General features: G+C 46.6%; 1 protein-coding gene across 1 annotated transcript; it reads left to right on the top strand.

The window, feature by feature from the left end:
- Positions 1–4,108: 4,108 nt before the first annotated feature.
- Positions 4,109–13,583, top strand: ftcd (formimidoyltransferase cyclodeaminase; the record flags this gene model as incomplete). Its single annotated transcript, XM_079236663.1, has 14 exons — positions 4,109–4,162; positions 4,427–4,610; positions 4,848–4,976; positions 6,846–6,934; positions 7,183–7,362; positions 9,271–9,408; positions 9,491–9,622; positions 9,756–9,817; positions 10,725–10,851; positions 11,169–11,330; positions 11,418–11,461; positions 12,496–12,634; positions 13,127–13,222; positions 13,306–13,583. 14 exons carry the CDS (start codon positions 4,109–4,111, stop codon positions 13,387–13,389), a joined length of 1,620 nt encoding a protein of 539 aa, XP_079092789.1. The 3' UTR covers positions 13,390–13,583.
- Positions 13,584–19,585: the final 6,002 nt, after the last annotated feature.

Here is a 19,585-nt window from a genome sequence, read left to right as displayed (position 1 = left end):
GGCAGCGTTCACTCTGTAGTATCTGGTGAATGTGCTCAGTGATGCCCATGAGGCTGCAAATAAGTGCAAACGCCTGCAGTGAAGCATCACTGAGGCTGGTGGCAGAAATGTTGAAAGTAGACTGCTGCAGAGAAGCTGAGAGGGCAAGCATTAGATGGGAGAGGGAGTTGCCTCTGGTGTATCCAGCATGCGTGCAACTCCCTCAGATATTGTTCGGAAGGAGGGATAGAAAAGGAGGCAGGGGCGGGAACACGCCTGAAGAAAGCAGGTGGGGGTTTCCGGCTGCCGTATGTCCAGCTGCTGGCGGGCCTGTGCCCTGAATGACAGACCCCATGACAGACCCCATGACAGAATCAGAATCAGAATCAGAAACCGTTTTTTGCCAGGAATGTTTACACAAACGAGGAATTTAGTTTGGTGGAAGGTGCATACATTAGACATTCGACAAGACAAACAACAATCACAGACAACGACAGCAACAGTGCAATGATATTTAAATCAATTATAGATAAAGATAAAGTGCTCAGACAACAGTTAAAGTGACATGTGTGTTTAAGTTAAAGTTAAAGTTAAGTGTATGTTAGGTGGCATGAGTGTTTAAATATGAAGTGTGCAGTGGAGTGACCGGTGAGAAGAGAGAAAAGGAAGAAAAATTATCCGAAAGAAAGAATTGTCCGAGAAATAGTCCTGTGGTGATAGAATCAGTCAGTGGGGAACCCGGGCTCTGTTGATGAGCCCGACTGCCGACGAGAAGAAACTGTTAGTGTGGCGTGAGGTCTTAGTCCTGATGGACCTCAAACTCCTGCCAGAGGGAAGGGACACAAACAGGTTGTGTCCAGGGTGAGAGGGGTCAGCTGCGATCTTTCTTGCTCGCTTCAGTTTCCTGGAAGTGAACAAGTTCTGGAGGGATGGCAAATTGCAGCCAATCACCTCTCCGCAAAGCGGATGATGCGCTGCAGCCTGCCCTTGTCCTTGGCAGTGGCTGCGGCATGCCAGACGTGATGGAGGAGCAGAGGATGGACTCAACGATGGCAGTGGAGAACTGCACCATAATTTTCTTTGGCAGGTAGAATTTCCTCAGCTGCCTCAGGAAGAACATCCTCTGCTGGGCCTTTTTTGTGATGGAGCTGATGTTCAGCTCCCACTTGAGGTCCTGGGAAATGATGGAGCCCAGGAAGCGGAAGGACTCCACAGCGTTGATGGCAGAGTCACACAGGGAGGGGGCGGGTGGGGCTGCATTCTTTCTGAAGTCAACAACCATCTTCACTGTCTTCAGAGTGTTGAGCTCCAGGTTGTTCTGGCTGCACCAGGTCTCCAGGTGGTCAGTCTCCCACCTGTAGGCAGACTCGTCCCCACCAGCGATGAGTCCGATGAGGGTGGTGTCATCCGCGAACTTCAGGAGCTTGACGGACTGGTGACTGGAGATGCAGCTGTTGGTGTACAGGGAAAGAACGCAGCCTTAGGGGGAACCGGTGCTGATGGTCCGAGAGCCTGAGACGTGTTTCCCCATCTTCACGTGCTGCTTCCTGTCAGTCAGGAAGTCTGTGATCCACCTGCAGGTGGAGTCGGGCACGTGTAGCTGGGAGAGCTTGTCCTGCAGCAGAGACGGGATGATGGTGTTGAAGGCAGAGCTGAAGTCCACGAACAGGATCCTGGCGTAGGTTCCTGGGGAGTCCAGATGCTGGAGGATGTGGTGGAGGGCCATGTTGACAGCATCGTCTACAGACCTGTTGGCCCTGTAGGCGAACTGCAGAGGGTCCAGGAGTGGGTCAGTCAGGGTTTTGAGGTCGGACAGGACAAGGCGCTCAAAGGACTTCCTGACCACAGAGGTCAGGGCGACGGGCCTGTAGTCATTGAGTCCTGTGATCCTGGGTTTCTTGGGGACGGGGATGATGGTGGAGGCCTTGAAGCAGGCTGGTACGTGGCATGTCTCCAGGGAGGTGTTGAAGATCTCAGTGAACATCAGAGACAGCTGATCAGCACAGTGCTTCAGGGTGGAGTGGGAGACAGAGTCCGGGCCCGCTGCTTTGCGGGGTTCTGTTTTTTAAACAGTCTGTTGACGTCCCGACAGTGTTCCTTTGTCCTCTTTTAGTGATCCACGACAAGTTGTATCGAGTAAGATGATTTATTGTCTTTCAATTAGGACATGGATAGGCTTCCTAGATGCCTATTACCCTTGCCCAACATTACCGTCGAAGTGGTCAAAACCTTTTGCTCTTTCCGGGGTCCAACACCTGTCGTCAATCATAACTGATTGATTATATAGCCACTCCCAGAACACAGCACAGCGCCACCCGGTGTAGACATTTAGGAACAGTGTTGATCTAATTTGGCTCCTACAGACCCAATGACAGACCCAATGACACACCCCATGACAGACCCAATGACACACCCTATGACACACCCCATGACAGACCCAATGACACACCCTATGACAGACCCAATGACACACCCTATGACACACCCTATGACACACCTCATGACAGACCCAATGACAGACCCAATGACACACCCTATGACACACCCTATGACACACCTCATGACAGACCCAATGACAGACCCAATGACACACCCTATGACACACCCTATGACACACCTCATGACAGACCCTTTGACACACCCTATGACACACCCAATGACAGACCCAATGACACACCCTAATTTACAAGGCATGATGCCACAGTTCATGCAGGGGTTCTCCGAAAGACCCTCCCTCAGGTGCAAGACAAGGGGCAAAAGTCATGGCCTACACGCTCAGTATGGTCATTGACTTAATTAACCTCAGTAGCGTCCCACCAGTCAGCCTGAGCGGGGCATAACATAATAGTTAGCCTGCATAGCGATAAGATGAAAAAGGACTGATCTCAGGATGACACCGGAACTTATACCCGACTGGGGTCATCCAAGGTCACAGGTGACTTTGATATAAATACTCGACCTGCGCATGTGCGAGATGGAAGATATCCAGCGTTAAGCACTGCCTCAGGAAGGATGAGATAGAACAATAAACAACAGTAACAACAAACAACTCTTAAAGAAAACATGTTTTGTTTAGTTTCACTTATTTACCCCCCCAGAACCATGAACCTCCTGAAACCAGAGCAAACACACAGGAAAACCCAGAACCAGAGATCAGGACCAGAGACCAGAATCAGAGACCATATGTTACACACACACACACATATATGTGTGTGTGTGTGTGTGTGTGTGTGTGTGTGTGTGTGTGTGTGTGTGTGTGTGTGTGTGTGTGTGTGTGTTTATTTATATATTTGAATTTCCAACATGTTCTGATATCTTCAAATAAAGTTTTGAGTTTTGAAACTTTCTGTTGGCCATAAATTAAAGTAACGGATCAAATCAGCAGAAATATTAAGAAGTACTTCTGGTCTTCTGAATCAACAAAGAGGAGGACGGGTTGTTGGTCCCTCTGAACCAATCAGCTGTCAGAGATCTCACACTGATTAACCCGCCTGCTGCGTCATGTGACTCCAATGTTTAACCCCAAGAGGTTAGTGATGAACTAACACCCCATAAATACTAGAAGAACATCATATAAATACTGTAATGTGATGTCACGGCGCTCTGAGTATGAATGACATCAGCTGACGGACACTGTCGGCTGAGTGGAGGTACAGCCACAAGTACAGGTATAACTACAGGTATAAGTACAGGTACAAGTCTAGGTAAAAGTACAGGTATATTCAGAGTTTCGTGAACATTAAAGTGTAGAAACCCAGAATACTCATAATAACACTAATACCACAATGAACCTCTGAAGGAAGTCTCCGCTGTCTCTTCTCTACATCTGTCCTTGTGTCTTTGTGTCCTCACTCAAATGTAACTTCTAAAACAATGAACTCACTCTGAGAGGAGTTTATAATCCGTGACCTTTGACCCGGACCTTTGACCTCCCAGAGAGTTCATCAAAGTACTGAGGACTGCTGTGTTAATAAGTAGACGCTGTGTACTCTGTCAGCTGACCCACAGTCAGTTAATCATTCAACACGCTGGACTCTGAGAGGACGAGTCGGGGGTTTGGGGTTTTGGGGGGTGGAGTTAGACCTGCAGAGTTAGACCTGCAGAGTCTCTTCATCCAGTCTCAGGCGTCATGGCTCAGTTGGTGGAGTGTGTCCCCAACTTCTCCGAGGGGCGAAACAAAGAGGTGAGTCGTTTAAACTATTTCATAATCACTGTTATATATTCATGTTAATCATATAGTTCCTCAGTCAACGGATGGTTTAGTAGTACTTTCAGGCTGTAGATACTCAAGGGAAGTATAAATTTTTATATTCAGTAGACCCAATTGTAAATATTCATGCTCCCTTTTTTGAACTTGTACCTGCTTCTGAAAGAGCCTGATGCTTTTGAATGACCATTATAAATAGGAATAATAAACATTCCACATGATTATTGATTTGTGTGTCAGGTGATCGATGCCATCGCAGCAGCCGTCTCTGGCACCGCGGGCTGCAGCCTGCTGGACGTGGACCCCGGGGCCTCCACCAACAGGACGGTCTACACCTTCGTGGGCTCACCTGCAGCCGTGGTGGAGGGGGCGCTGAACGCCGCCCGGCAGGCCTTCAGCCTCATCGACATGAGCAAGCACTCAGGTGAGGTCCCAGGACACGTGTTACCTGTTCAGGTGAAAAGGTCCCACAGGACACGTGTTACCTGTTCAGGTGAAAAGGTCCCACAGGAAACCTGTTACCTGTTCAGGTGAAAAGGTCCCACAGGACACGTGTTACCTGTTCAGGTGAAAAGGTCCCACAGGAAACCTGTTATCTGTTCAGGTGAGCAGGTACTTCTTCCTCACAACATGAAACAGCTGACGTGTGTTACCTGTTCAGGTGAGCATCCTCGGACCGGAGCGCTGGACGTCTGTCCCTTCATCCCCGTCCAGAACGTCTCCATGGACGACTGCGTCCACTGCGCTGAAGAGTTCGGACAGAAACTGGCAGAGATGCTGCACGTCCCCGGTGAAGTACCGCCTTAATACTAACTAATACATCTATTATTAATACCCTATTATTCACTGATTATTAATTTATAGATACATTTCTCATAACAAATTAATGTCTAATTAATATATTATGAATAATTGACTATTCATAATTGGTTAATAACTGGTTATTACATATGTTACCATCAGGCTTAATAACTGGTTATTAGCTCATTATTACATATACGTTACTATCGGGTTAATAATTGGTTATTAACTGTTTATTACATATTTGTTACCATCAGGTAACTGATCATTACATGTAAATGGTAAATGGACCCGTACTTGATTCGCGCTTTTCTAGTCTTCCGACCAGTCAAAGCGCTTTAACACTACATGACATCATTCACCCATTCATCCCATGGTTATTACATATACGTTACTATCGGGTTAATAACTGGTTATTAACTATTATTATATACACATTACTATCGGGTTAATAACTGGTTATTAACTATTATTATATACACATTACTATCGGGTTAATAAGGTTAATACTAGTGATGTGTCCTTTCGTGTCGAGGCTTCGATGCGCGTGGCGAGTAATCCAGGTAGATTTTGGTGAAGCGTATCGAGGCTCGTGTCGATGACGTATGTGGTGACGTTCGAAAGGGTGAAAGGGTATTTTATAAAGCAGGCGAAATAGTCTCAAAAAGCCCAGCACTGTGGAAAAGTTCTTATTCTTACTTTAACAAAATTGGACACATCAACATGGACTAGCGGAGTCAAGGCTCGAATCACCGATCCTCTGACTGAAAGTCTGATATTCTAACCACTGACCCACAGTCACATCACAACCCTCTCCCAATTGGTTTCGAGTTTTGATTTTGATCCCGCCATTATATCATAAAGATAGACACAATATTAATAAGTTAATAATTGATGTATTGGCATCATAAACATAATTTGTTCAATTTGAAGCTTCACACACCAAAGCCATGGTGTCGTTATGATCACTCTGCCTGTTTTACAAGTATTGTCCACTTGGTGGCGCAGTAGAGCAAATGAAGCTCCATGAAGCTTCGGTCCATGAACGAACCAATTGGATGGAAAGCTTCAATGCTTCAGGAAGCTTCATCTCACCATCACTAGCTTTTACATATACGTTACTATCGGGTTAATAACTGGTTATTAACTGGTTATTACATATACGTTACTATCGGGTTAATAACTGGTTATTAACTATTATTATATACACATTACTATCGGGTTAATAAGGTAATTACGTATATGTTACTATCGGGTTAATAACTGGTTATTAACTGGTTATTACATATATGTTACTATCGGGTTAATAACTGGTTATTAACTGTTATTACATATACGTTACTTTTGGGTTAATAACTGGTTATTAACTGGTTATTACATACACGTTACTTATTGGGTTAATAACTGCTCATTAACTGTTATTACATATACGTTACTATTGGGTTAACAACTGGTTATTAACAATCATTATATACACATTACTATCGGGTTAATAAGGTTATTACATGTATGTTGCTATCGGGTTAATAACTGGTTATTAACTGGTTATTACATATATGTTACTATTGGGTTAATAACTGGTTATTAACTGTTATTACATGTACGTTACTATTGGGTTAATAACTGGTTATTAACTGATTATTACATATATGTTACTATCGGGTTAATAACTGGTTATTAACTGTTATTACATATATGTTACTATCGGGTTGATAACTGGTTATTAACTGTTATTACATATACGTTACTATCGGGTTAATAACTGGTTATTAACTGTTATTACATATACGTTACTATCGGGTTAATAACTGGTTATTGACTGGTTATTACATATTTAATAAGCCCTTCATGTCTTCAGTGTTTCTTTATGGAGAAGCAGCACGAAAGGAAATCAGAAGAAGTCTTCCGTCTGTGCGAACCGGAGAGTACGAAGCTCTACCTGACAAGGTGAGACACAACTTACTCTTTTATTATGAAGGCTACTTTCTGTCTGTCCTTAACTATGTCTTCAGCCAATGCATTGTGGGAAATGTAGCAGACCAGTAACAAGCAAAGTGTGTTGAGTGATTCCAAAAGACATTTTAATCTTCAGGAGGACCGAACTGATCGTCAACAGGTTTCCTGTGTTGTAGTTTCAAAATAAAAGTCCTGGAAAACACAATCTGAGAATATAATTGAACTCTTTCCTCCACCAGTTGAAACTGGCCGACTGGTCACCTGACTTCGGCCCCGCTGTGTTCATACCATCTTGGGGCGCCACGGTAACGGGCGCTCGCAAGTTCCTCATCGCCTACAACGTGAACCTGATCGCCACCAAAGAGCAGGCGCACCGCATCGCCCTGGACGTCAGAGAGCAGGGCCGCGGGAAAGACCAGGTGCATGCTGGGAGTTTGGTTTCTCAATGTCTGTCCTCTGTTTGAGGTGTCTCCACCTCAGTATGTTTGAAAACGTTCATTCTTTGAAATGTTCAGCTATTAAAAACAGACTCTCATTTAATACAAAATATATAATATATTTACCAAAATATATATATGAATCTATATATATATATTTATTAGGGTTGGGCACGTGAATGCAGCAAATTTGATCATGCGTTAACTTTTTTTGCATTGGAGGGGCTTAATGCTGCCGCTCACAGGTGCTGCACTTTAAATCTCTCCCAGACGGCGTAGTTCAGACCTGGGCATCTTACGGCTCTCCCAGTCCGGCCCGCATGAGGTCAATCAAAAAAGAGAAATAAATAAGATGCACGCCATGAATGCAATACAACGGCACTGCTTTTACTTTGAAGGCAGTTTACATATGTGCGCGCTTACGCAGCCCAACACAGACTGGACTTTTCTCATTGAGTAGGAACAACTGAACTGAACAAGATCAAAAGCACTGATTGCTTTTGTATGAAGTTAATCAATTGCTGGTCTTTAACATTCATCTTTAAGGTCAGCAACAAACTGAACATGACAAAAGAAGGAGTGGCTTGTCCCTCACAGGGACCCTTACTACTGAACATGACAAAAGAAGGAGTGGCTTGTCCCTCACAGGGACCCTTACTACTGAACATGACAAAAGAAGGAGGGGCTTGTCCCTCACAGGGACCCTTACTACTGAACATGACAAAAGAAGGAGTGGCTTGTCCCTCACAGGGACCCTTACTACTGAACATGACAAAAGAAGGAGGGGCTTGTCCCTCACAGGGACCCTTACTACTGAACATGACAAAAGAATAAGGGGCTTGTCCCTCACAGGGACCCTTACTACTGAACATGACAAAAGAAGGAGTGGCTTGTCCCTCACAGGGACCCTTACTACTGAACATGACAAAAGAAGGAGGGGCTTGTCCCTCACAGGGACCCTTACTACTGAACAGACTGTTTATGTTGTTCCTGATAAAAGACAAATGTTTCTTCTTCAGCATGATATTAAGCTGTTTCACATTATAATAAAATAGTCTATAACATCTGAAAATAAATACAATATTTAATTGAATGACCAGTCATATAGAAGCATTAAAATAAAATACATATTTTTTTTCTTCCCTAGCATATATTTTAGATGTATATTCTGTTGATAACTTGCTTTTGCTCCAGAGTGTTATATTGTTCTGATAACATTACTTTAAAATAAAAGCACACAATACACTAGTTTTTACTTCATTGTGGAATTTGGCGCATAATGCGATTAATCTCAGAAAAATTATGCGATTAATCAGTTAAATTTGTTCAACTTTGCCCAGCCCTATATATATATATATATATATATATATATATATATATATATATATATATATATATGTATATATACATGGTTTAATGGCCATGGAGACGATTAGTAACCCATCTTCAGATTACCTAGTGACCTCTCCCTGACCTCTAGTGATCTCAAATGACCTCTAATGACTTGTCGTGACCTCTCCCTGACTTCTAGTGACCTCTCCCTGACTTCTAGTGACCTCTCCCTGACCTCTAGTGACCTCTCCCTGACCTCTAGTGACCTCTCTCTGACCTCTAATGACCCCTAATGACTTCTAGTGACCTCTCCCTGACTTCTAGTGACCTCTCCCTGACCTCTAGTGACCTCTAATGACCTATAGTGACCCTTCCCTGTCTTTTAGGGACCTCTCTCAGATCTCTAGTGACCTCTAATGACCTCTAGTGACCCCTCCCTGTCCTCTAGTGACCTCTCCCCGATGTCTAGTGACCCCCTCCCCATCCTCTAGGGACCTTTCTCAGATCTCTAGTGACCTCTACCTGACCTCTAGTGACCTCTCCCTGTCTCCTGACCAGCCGGGACTGCTACAGAAGGTGCAGGGGATGGGCTGGTACCTGGACGAAGCCAACATCGCCCAGGTGTCCACCAACATCCTGGACTACGAGCTGACCCCCCTCCACACCGTGCACCAGGAGGTCTGCAGGGTCGCTGAGGTCAGAGGTCACAAATGTTTCAAAAGTTAGAATCAACAAGTAGATGTTGAACGATTGTCTGATCATTGATGGATGTGTTCAGGACCTGAAGCTGCCGGTGGTGGGCTCTCAGATCGTAGGTCTGATCCCTCTGAAGGCCGTGCTGGACTCGGCTGCCTTCTACATCCAGAGAGACGGACTCTTCATTGTTGAAGAGGAGCACAAAGTCCGGCTGGTGAGAGACCATATATATATATATATATATATATATATATATATATATATATATATATATATATAAATACATTAAATATTCTACTTTAACTACAGGTAAAGTTGAATGAGGAAAGGTCTCTTTGTGTCCTCAGGTGGTCAGTAAACTCGGCCTGGACTCTCTCGGCCCGTTCAACCCAAAGGAGAGGATCATAGAGTGAGTCTTTATACACACATGTGTATGTGCATTATGTGTATATATACATGTGTATACGTGTATATATGTATATGGACTGGTCTTCAGCAGAATGAGGTAGCAGGGTTAAATGTTTACCTGTGACTGGTGTCATACGCAGTGGGTAAAGGTTACCTGGTTACCTGGTCACCTGGTCACCTGGTCACCTGGTTACCTGGTTACCTGGTCACCTGGTCACCTGGTCACCTGGTTACCTGGTTACCTGGTCATCTGGTTACCTGCTTACATGTGACTGGTGTCATACGCAGTGGGTAAAGGTGCTCACCTGGTCACCTGGTTAGCTGGTTACCTGGTCATCTGGTTACCTGGTCACCTGGTTACCTGGTCACCTGGTCACCTGGTTACCTGGGTATCTAGTCACCTGGTTACCTGGTTACATGTGACTGGTGTCATACGCAGTGGGTAAAGGTGCTCACCTGGTCACCTGGTTACCTGGTTACCTGGATACCTGGTCACCTGGTTACCTGGTCATCTGGTTACCTGGTCACCTGGTTACCTGGTTACCTGGTCACCTGGTTACCTGTTACCTGGTTACATGTGACTGGTGTCATACGCAGTGGGTAAAGGTGCTCACCTGGTCACCTGGTTAACTGGTCACCTGGTCACCTGGTTACCTGGTCACCTGGTTGCCTGGTTACCTGATTACCTGTTTACCTGGTTACCTGGTTACATGTGACTGGTGTCATACGCAGGGGGTAAAGGTGCTCACCTGGTTACCTGGTCACCTGGTCACCTGGTCACCTGGTTACCTGGTCACATGGTTACCTGGGTACCTGATTACCTGTTTACCTGTTTACCTGGTTACATGTGACTGGTGTCATATGCAGTGGGTAAAGGTGCTCACCTGGTTACCTGGTTACCTGTGCAGGTACATGGTGAGCTCCCCGGAGGACAGCCGTCTGGTGTCTCTTTCTCTGCAGCAGTTCGTTCAGAGTGTCGCTGCTCGGTCGGCGGCTCCTGGAGGAGGATCGGTTTCTGCTGCCATCGCTGCTCTGGTACACGAATACACATCATTATACTAGTGAATACATCATCAATAAATTATGGTATAGAGTAGTACACATCACAGAATAACATGGTATATTTACATCACAGTATAAAGTAGTACCTCACACAGTATAAAGTGGTACCTCACACAATATAAAGTAATACCTTACACAGTATATAGAAGTACCTCACACAGTATATAGTAGTACCTCACACAGTATAAAGTAGTACCTCACACAGTATAAAGTAGTACCTCACACAGTATAAAGTAGTACCTCACACAGTATAAAGCGCTACCTCACACAGTACTCCCCTCCCGCTCCAGGGGGCGGCGCTGGGCAGCATGGTGGGTCAGATGACTTACGGGAAGAGGCAGTTTGAGGAGCTGGACGGCGAGATGAGGAGGCTGATTCCTCCGTTCCATCAGGCCGCCAGTGAGCTGCTGCTGATGGTGGACGCCGACTCTTTGGCCTTCAGCAGCTACATGGTGGAGTCCCGCCGCCACTTCTTCATCCTCATGTTCATCATCTGACATCTTCAACAGTCAATACTCAACCTCTGTCTCTCTCCGCAGGCGGCGCTGAAGATGCCCAAGAATACGGCCGAGGAGAAGCAGAGGTGCATCGCCTAACCCTAAGAATGATACCTTTATGTGTAAATACATATGTAGATATACATATGTATATACATATGTATATCTACATATATACATATGTATGTATACATACACAATTTCTGTATGTGGAGTGTATTATAACCTATAACCTATAATCTATAATCTATAACCTATAACCTATCATCTATATCTATAATCTATAACCTATAATATATAATCTACAACCTATAAACTATAACCTATAATCTATAACCTATAACCTATAATCTATGACCTATAATCTATAATTTATGACCTATAACCTACAATCTATAATCTATAACCTATTATCTACAATCTATAACCTATAACATATAATCTATAATCTATAACCTATAACCTATAATCTATAACTTAGCCCTATAACCTATAATCTATAACCTATAATCTATAATCTATAACCTATAATCTATAATCTATAACCTATAACCTATAATCTATAACCTATAATCTATAATCTATCACCTATAATCTATAACCTATAAACTATAATATATAACCTATAATCTATAATATATAACCCATAACCTATAACCTATAACCTACAATCTATAACCTATAACATATAATCTATAATCTATAACCTATAACCTTTAACCTATAATCTATAATATATAACCTATAATCTATAATATATAACCCATAACCTATAACCTATAACCTACAATCTATAACCTATAACATGTAATCTATAATCTATAACCTATAACCTATAACCTATAGCATATAATCTATAATCTATAACCTATAACCTTTAACCTATAATCTATAACCTATAACCTATAATCTATAACCTATAACCTATAACCTATAATCTATAACCTATAATCTATAATACATAACCTATAACCTATAACCTATAATCTATAACCTATAATCTATAATCTATAACCTAGCCCTATAACCTATAATCTATAACCTATAACCTATAATCTATAACCTAGCCCTATAACCTATAACCTATAACCCATAATCTATTACCTATAATCAAAACCAGGAGGGAGGCGGCCCTGCAGGCGGGCCTCCAGCGGGCGGCGGCCGTGCCCTTGGCTCTGGCTGACAGGATCAGCGTCCTCTGGTCGCCTCTGAAGGAAATGGTCGTCTACGGAAACATCGCCTGCAAGTCGGACACTCAGGTGACCAAAAGACCTGAAACACCGCTTTTAGTTCAGAAAGGAACATTTTAATGAAACCTTATACACCTTTATTTTGAAGTCTGTGTCTGCAGGTGGCAGTTAAAGCATCGGAGGCGGCTGTTTTCAAAATAAAACATGAAATAAACCTTTATTTTGAAGTCTGTGTCTGCAGGTGGCAGCTAAAGCGTCGGAGGCGGCTGTTTTCAAAATAAAACATGAAATAAACCTTTATTTTGAAGTCTGTGTCTGCAGGTGGCAGCTAAAGCGTCGGAGGCGGCTGTTTTCAAAATAAAACATTAAATAAACCTTTATTTTGAAGTCTGTGTCTGCAGGTGTCAGCTAAAGCGTTGGAGGCGGCTGTTTTCAAAATAAAACATTAAATAAACCTTTATTTTTAAGTCTGTGTCTGCAGGTGTCAGCTAAAGCGTTGGAGGCAGCTGTTTTCAGAATAAAAGATGAAATAAACCTTTAATTTGAAGTTTCCTCCTGCAGGTGGCAGCTAAAGCGTTGGAGGCGGCTGTTTTCGGAGCGTACTACAACGTCACCATCAACCTCAAAGACGTCACCGACGATGCCTTCAAGATGGCGGTACGTCTGTGCTCTTCGAGTGATGTTTGTTGAAATGAATGCAGAATAATAATCAATAACTGTGATGAATGTTTTGTTTGCAGACTCAGAAACGAGCAGCGCTGTTGCTGCAGGAAGCCAATGCGAGCGCCGCCGCCGTCCTGCTCGCCGCCGACGAGAGGAAGTGAAGTTCTTCTGTTTGTGGGGCGTGTTCTTGTTCTACAGGAAGTGAAGTTCTTCTGTTTGTGGGGCGTGTTCTTGTTCTACAGGAAGTGAAGTTCTTCTGTTTGTGGGGCGTGTTCTTGTTCTACAGGAAGTGAAGCGTCAGCTCAGCTTCTCCACTTCCTGTCTCGGGGTCAGAGGTCAAACCCTCACAGCTGATCATCAGATCTTCTTTGTATTCTGAACTTTATGTTTCAAACATCACATGAACATATTATTATAATTATTTTAATTATTATTCTCATTCCTTTTGAAGATTAAATAAAGATTTGAATCATAATATTATATGTATGTGTTATTACTGTACGATTATTCTTTTGGCTTTCTTACTTTATTGGAAAGTGATGGTCAGAAAAGGGGAATTCTTTTTTCATTATTCATATTTTTTGTATCTGGGTTTTTTGTGTGTGCTCGTATTTTATTTATATTATATTGTTGTCACAGTTCCGGTTGGTCACGCCCACCTCATCATCTCCATCACTCTCACCGCCACTCTGCTGCACTTCCTCCTTCCTGTATATAAGCTCCTCCCTCTGGTATATAAGCTCCTCCCTCTGGTATATAAGCCCCTCCCTCTGGTACACTCACTGCCAGATCATTCTCCCAGTTCTCCCAGTTCTCTCAGCACGACTCTTGGCCTTCTCCAGGTGCGTTTCTGGTAAGCAGGATAAGATCGTGCCCTCTTCCGCATCTGGTGCCCTCTTCCTCGTCTGGTTCCCTCTTCCTCATCTGGTTCCCTCTTCCTCGTCTGGTTCCCTCTTCCTCGTCTGGTTCCCTCTTCTTCGTCTGGTGCCCTCTTCCTCGTCTGGTTCCCTCTTCCTCGTCTGGTTTCCTCTTCCGCGTCTGGTGCCCTCTTCTTCGTCTGGTTCCCTCTTCCTCGTCAGGTTCCCTCTTCCTCGTCTGGGGCCCTCTTCTTCGTCTGGTTCCATCTTCTTCGTCTGGTTCCCTCTTCCTCGTCTGGTTCCCTCTTCTTCGTCTGGTTCCCTCTTCTTCGTCTGGTTCCCTCTTCCTCGTCTGGTTCCCTCTTCCTCATATGGTGCCCTCTTCCTCGTCTGGTTCCCTCTTCCTCGTCTGGTGTCCTCTTCTTCGTCTGGTTCCCTCTTCCTCATCAGGTTCCCTCTTCTTCGTCTGGTGCCCTCTTCCGCGTCTGGTTCCCTCTTCCTCGTCTGGTTCCCTCTTCCTCGTCTGGTGTCCTCTTCTTCGTCTGGTTCCCTCTTCCTCATCAGGTTCCCTCTTCTTCGTCTGGTGCCCTCTTCCGCGTCTGGTTCCCTCTTCCTCGTCTGGTTCCCTCTTCCTCGTCTGGTGTCCTCTTCTTCATCTGGTTCCCTCTTCCTCATCTGGTTCCCTCTTCTTCGTCTGGTGCCCTCTTCCGCGTCTGGTTCCCTCTTCCTCGTCTGGTTCCCTCTTCCTCGTCTGGTGTCCTCTTCTTCGTCTGGTTCCCTCTTCCTCATCTGGTTCCCTCTTCTTCGTCTGGTGCCCTCTTCCGCGTCTGGTTCCCTCTTCCTCGTCTGGTTTCCTCTTCCTCGTCTGGTGTCCTCTTCTTCGTCTGGTTCCCTCTTCCTCATCTGGTTACCTCTTTTTCGTCTGGTTCCCTCTTCCTCGTCTGGTTCCCTCTTCCTCGTCTGGTGCCCTCTTCCTCATCTGGTTCCCTCTTCCTCGTCTGGTTCCCTCTACCTCATCTGGTTCCCTCTTTTTCGTCTGGTGCCCTCTTCCTCGTCTGGTTCCCTCTTCCGCGTCTGGTTCCCTCTTCCTCATCTGGTTACCTCTTTTTCGTCTGGTTCCCTCTTCCTCGTCTGGTTCCCTCTTCCTCGTCTGGTGCCCTCTTCCTCATCTGGTGCCCTCTTCCTCGTCTGGTTCCCTCTTCCTCGTCTGGTGTCCTCTTCTTCGTCTGGTTCCCTCTTCCTCATCAGGTTCCCTCTTCCTCGTCTGGTGCCCTCTTCTTCGTCTGGTTCCCTCTTCTTCGTCTGGTGCCCTCTTCCTCGTCTGGTTCCCTCTTCCGCGTCTGGTTCCCTCTTCCTCATCTGGTTACCTCTTTTTCGTCTGGTTCCCTCTTCCTCGTCTGGTTCCCTCTTCCTCGTCTGGTGCCCTCTTCCTCATCTGGTGCCCTCTTCCTCGTCTGGTTCCCTCTTCCTCGTCTGGTTCCCTCTACCTCATCTGGTTCCCTCTTTTTCGTCTGGTTCCCTCTTCCTCGTCTGGTTCCCTCTTCCTCGTCTGGTTCCCTCTACCTCATCTGGTTCCTTCTTTTTCGTCTGGATCCCTCTTCCTCGTCTGGTTCCCTCTTCCTCGTCTGGATCCCTCTACCTCATCTGGTTCCCTCTTTTTCGTCTGGTTCCCTCTTCCTCGTCTGGTTCCCTCTACCTCATCTGGTGCCCTCTTCTTCGTCTGGTTCCCTCTTCCTCGTCAGGTTCCTCTTCCTCGTCTGGTGCCCTCTTCCTCATCTGGTTCCCTCTTCCTCGTCTGGTTCCCTCTTCTTCGTCTGGTCCACCTCTTCTTTGTCTGGTTCCCTCTTCCTCGTCTGGTTCCCTCTTCCTCGTCTGGTTCCCTCTGCTGCCTGACTAGACCTCTCTGTGGGTTCTTAATACGTATTCGTCTGGTTCCCTCTTCCTCGTCAGGTTCCTCTTCCTCGTCTGGTGCCCTCTTCCTCGTCTGGTTCCCTCTTCCTCGTCTGGTTCCCTCTTCTTCGTCTGATTCCCTCTTCTTCGTCTGGATCCCTCTTCCTCGTCTGGTTCCCTCTTCCTCGTCTGGATCCCTCTACCTCATCTGGTTCCCTCTTTTTCGTCTGGTTCCCTCTTCCTCGTCTGGTGTCCTCTTCTTCGTCTGGTTCCCTCTTCCTCATCTGGTTCCCTCTTTTTCGTCTGGTGCCCTCTTCCTCGTCTGGTTCCCTCTTCCTCATCTGGTTCCCTCTTCCTCGTCTGGTTCCCTCTTCCTCGTCTGGTGTCCTTTTCTTCGTCTGGTTCCCTCTTCCTCATCAGGTTCCCTCTTCTTCGTCTGGTGCCCTCTTCCGCGTCTGGTTCCCTCTTCCTCGTCTGGTTCCCTCTTCCTCGTCTGGTGTCCTCTTCTTCGTCTGGTTCCCTCTTCCTCATCTGGTTCCCTCTTTTTCGTCTGGTTCCCTCTTCCTCGTCTGGTTCCCTCTTCCTCGTCTGGTGCCCTCTTCCTCATCTGGTTCCCTCTTCCTCGTCTGGTTCCCTCTACCTCATCTGGTTCCCTCTTTTTCGTCTGGATCCCTCTTCCTCGTCTGGTTCCCTCTTCCTCGTCTGGATCCCTCTACCTCATCTGGTTCCCTCTTTTTCGTCTGGTGCCCTCTTCCTCGTCTGGTTCCCTCTTCCTCGTCTGGTTCCCTCTTCCTCATCTGGTTCCCTCTTTTTCGTCTGGTTCCCTCTTCCTCGTCTGGTTCCCTCTTCCTCGTCTGGTGCCCTCTTCCTCATCTGGTTCCCTCTTCCTCGTCTGGTTCCCTCTTCCTCGTCTGGTGTCCTCTTCTTCGTCTGGTTCCCTCTTCCTCGTCTGGTTCCCTCTTCCTCGTCTGGTGCCCTCTTCTTCGTCTGGTTCCCTCTTCTTCGTCTGGTGCCCTCTTCCTCGTCTGGTTCCCTCTTCCTCGTCTGGTTCCCTCTTCCTCATCTGGTTACCTCTTTTTCGTCTGGTTCCCTCTTCCTCGTCTGGTTCCCTCTTCCTCGTCTGGTGCCCTCTTCCTCATCTGGTTCCCTCTTCCTCGTCTGGTTCCCTCTTCCTCGTCTGGTTCCCTCTACCTCATCTGGTTCCCTCTTTTTCGTCTGGTTCCCTCTTCCTCGTCTGGTTCCCTCTTCCTCGTCTGGTTCCCTCTACCTCATCTGGTTCCTTCTTTTTCGTCTGGATCCCTCTTCCTCGTCTGGTTCCCTCTTCCTCGTCTGGATCCCTCTACCTCATCTGGTTCCCTCTTTTTCGTCTGGTTCCCTCTTCCTCGTCTGGTTCCCTCTACCTCATCTGGTGCCCTCTTCTTCGTCTGGTTCCCTCTTCCTCGTCAGGTTCCTCTTCCTCGTCTGGTGCCCTCTTCCTCATCTGGTTCCCTCTTCCTCGTCTGGTTCCCTCTTCTTCGTCTGGTCCACCTCTTCTTTGTCTGGTTCCCTCTTCCTCGTCTGGTTCCCTCTTCCTCGTCTGGTTCCCTCTGCTGCCTGACTAGACCTCTCTGTGGGTTCTTAATACGTATTCGTCTGGTTCCCTCTTCCTCGTCAGGTTCCTCTTCCTCGTCTGGTGCCCTCTTCCTCGTCTGGTTCCCTCTTCCTCGTCTGGTTCCCTCTTCTTCGTCTGATTCCCTCTTCTTCGTCTGGATCCCTCTTCCTCGTCTGGTTCCCTCTTCCTCGTCTGGATCCCTCTACCTCATCTGGTTCCCTCTTTTTCGTCTGGTTCCCTCTTCCTCGTCTGGTGTCCTCTTCTTCGTCTGGTTCCCTCTTCCTCATCTGGTTCCCTCTTTTTCGTCTGGTGCCCTCTTCCTCGTCTGGTTCCCTCTTCCTCATCTGGTTCCCTCTTCCTCGTCTGGTTCCCTCTTCCTCGTCTGGTGTCCTTTTCTTCGTCTGGTTCCCTCTTCCTCATCAGGTTCCCTCTTCTTCGTCTGGTGCCCTCTTCCGCGTCTGGTTCCCTCTTCCTCGTCTGGTTCCCTCTTCCTCGTCTGGTGTCCTCTTCTTCGTCTGGTTCCCTCTTCCTCATCTGGTTACCTCTTTTTCGTCTGGTTCCCTCTTCCTCGTCTGGTTCCCTCTTCCTCGTCTGGTGCCCTCTTCCTCATCTGGTTCCCTCTTCCTCGTCTGGTTCCCTCTACCTCATCTGGTTCCCTCTTTTTCGTCTGGATCCCTCTTCCTCGTCTGGTTCCCTCTTCCTCGTCTGGATCCCTCTACCTCATCTGGTTCCCTCTTTTTCGTCTGGTGCCCTCTTCCTCGTCTGGTTCCCTCTTCCGCGTCTGGTTCCCTCTTCCTCATCTGGTTACCTCTTTTTCGTCTGGTTCCCTCTTCCTCGTCTGGTTCCCTCTTCCTCGTCTGGTGCCCTCTTCCTCATCTGGTGCCCTCTTCCTCGTCTGGTTCCCTCTTCCTCGTCTGGTGTCCTCTTCTTCGTCTGGTTCCCTCTTCCTCATCAGGTTCCCTCTTCCTCGTCTGGTGCCCTCTTCTTCGTCTGGTTCCCTCTTCTTCGTCTGGTGCCCTCTTCCTCGTCTGGTTCCCTCTTCCGCGTCTGGTTCCCTCTTCCTCATCTGGTTACCTCTTTTTCGTCTGGTTCCCTCTTCCTCGTCTGGTTCCCTCTTCCTCGTCTGGTGCCCTCTTCCTCGTCTGGTGCCCTCTTCCTCGTCTGGTTCCCTCTTCCTCGTCTGGTTCCCTCTACCTCATCTGGTTCCCTCTTTTTCGTCTGGTTCCCTCTTCCTCGTCTGGTTCCCTCTTCCTCGTCTGGTTCCCTCTACCTCATCTGGTTCCTTCTTTTTCGTCTGGATCCCTCTTCCTCGTCTGGTTCCCTCTTCCTCGTCTGGATCCCTCTACCTCATCTGGTTCCCTCTTTTTCGTCTGGTTCCCTCTTCCTCGTCTGGTTCCCTCTACCTCATCTGGTGCCCTCTTTTTCGTCTGGTTCCCTCTTCCTCGTCTGGTTCCCTCTACCTCATCTGGTGCCCTCTTCTTCGTCTGGTTCCCTCTTCCTCGTCAGGTTCCTCTTCCTCGTCTGGTGCCCTCTTCCTCGTCTGGTTCCCTCTTCCTCGTCTGGTTCCCTCTTCTTCGTCTGGTCCACCTCTTCTTTGTCTGGTTCCCTCTTCCTCGTCTGGTTCCCTCTTCCTCGTCTGGTTCCCTCTGCTGCCTGACTAGACCTCTCTGTGGGTTCTTAATACGTATTCGTCTGGTTCCCTCTTCCTCGTCAGGTTCCTCTTCCTCGTCTGGTGCCCTCTTCCTCGTCTGGTTCCCTCTTCCTCGTCTGGTTCCCTCTTCTTCGTCTGGTTCCCTCTTCTTCGTCTGGTTCCCTCTTCCTCGTCTGGTTCCCTCCACCTCGTCTGGTTCCCTCTGCTGCCTGACTAGACCTCTCTGTGGGTTCTTAATACGTTTCGATGGTGAAGGATGATGCTACTTTTAAAATGTTGTATTGTGCTTTAGATGTAAACAAAACAAATATAGGAGTAAAAATAATATATTCATACAGGTATAATATTGACATACATGTTCATTTATG

This window comes from Taurulus bubalis (genome assembly GCF_910589615.1).
Source record: "Taurulus bubalis genome assembly, chromosome: 21".
In the NCBI taxonomy this organism is placed as follows: domain Eukaryota; kingdom Metazoa; phylum Chordata; class Actinopteri; order Perciformes; family Cottidae; genus Taurulus; species Taurulus bubalis.
The sequence above is the reverse complement of the archived record's forward strand: the minus strand, read 5'-3'. Positions and strand labels throughout refer to the sequence as shown.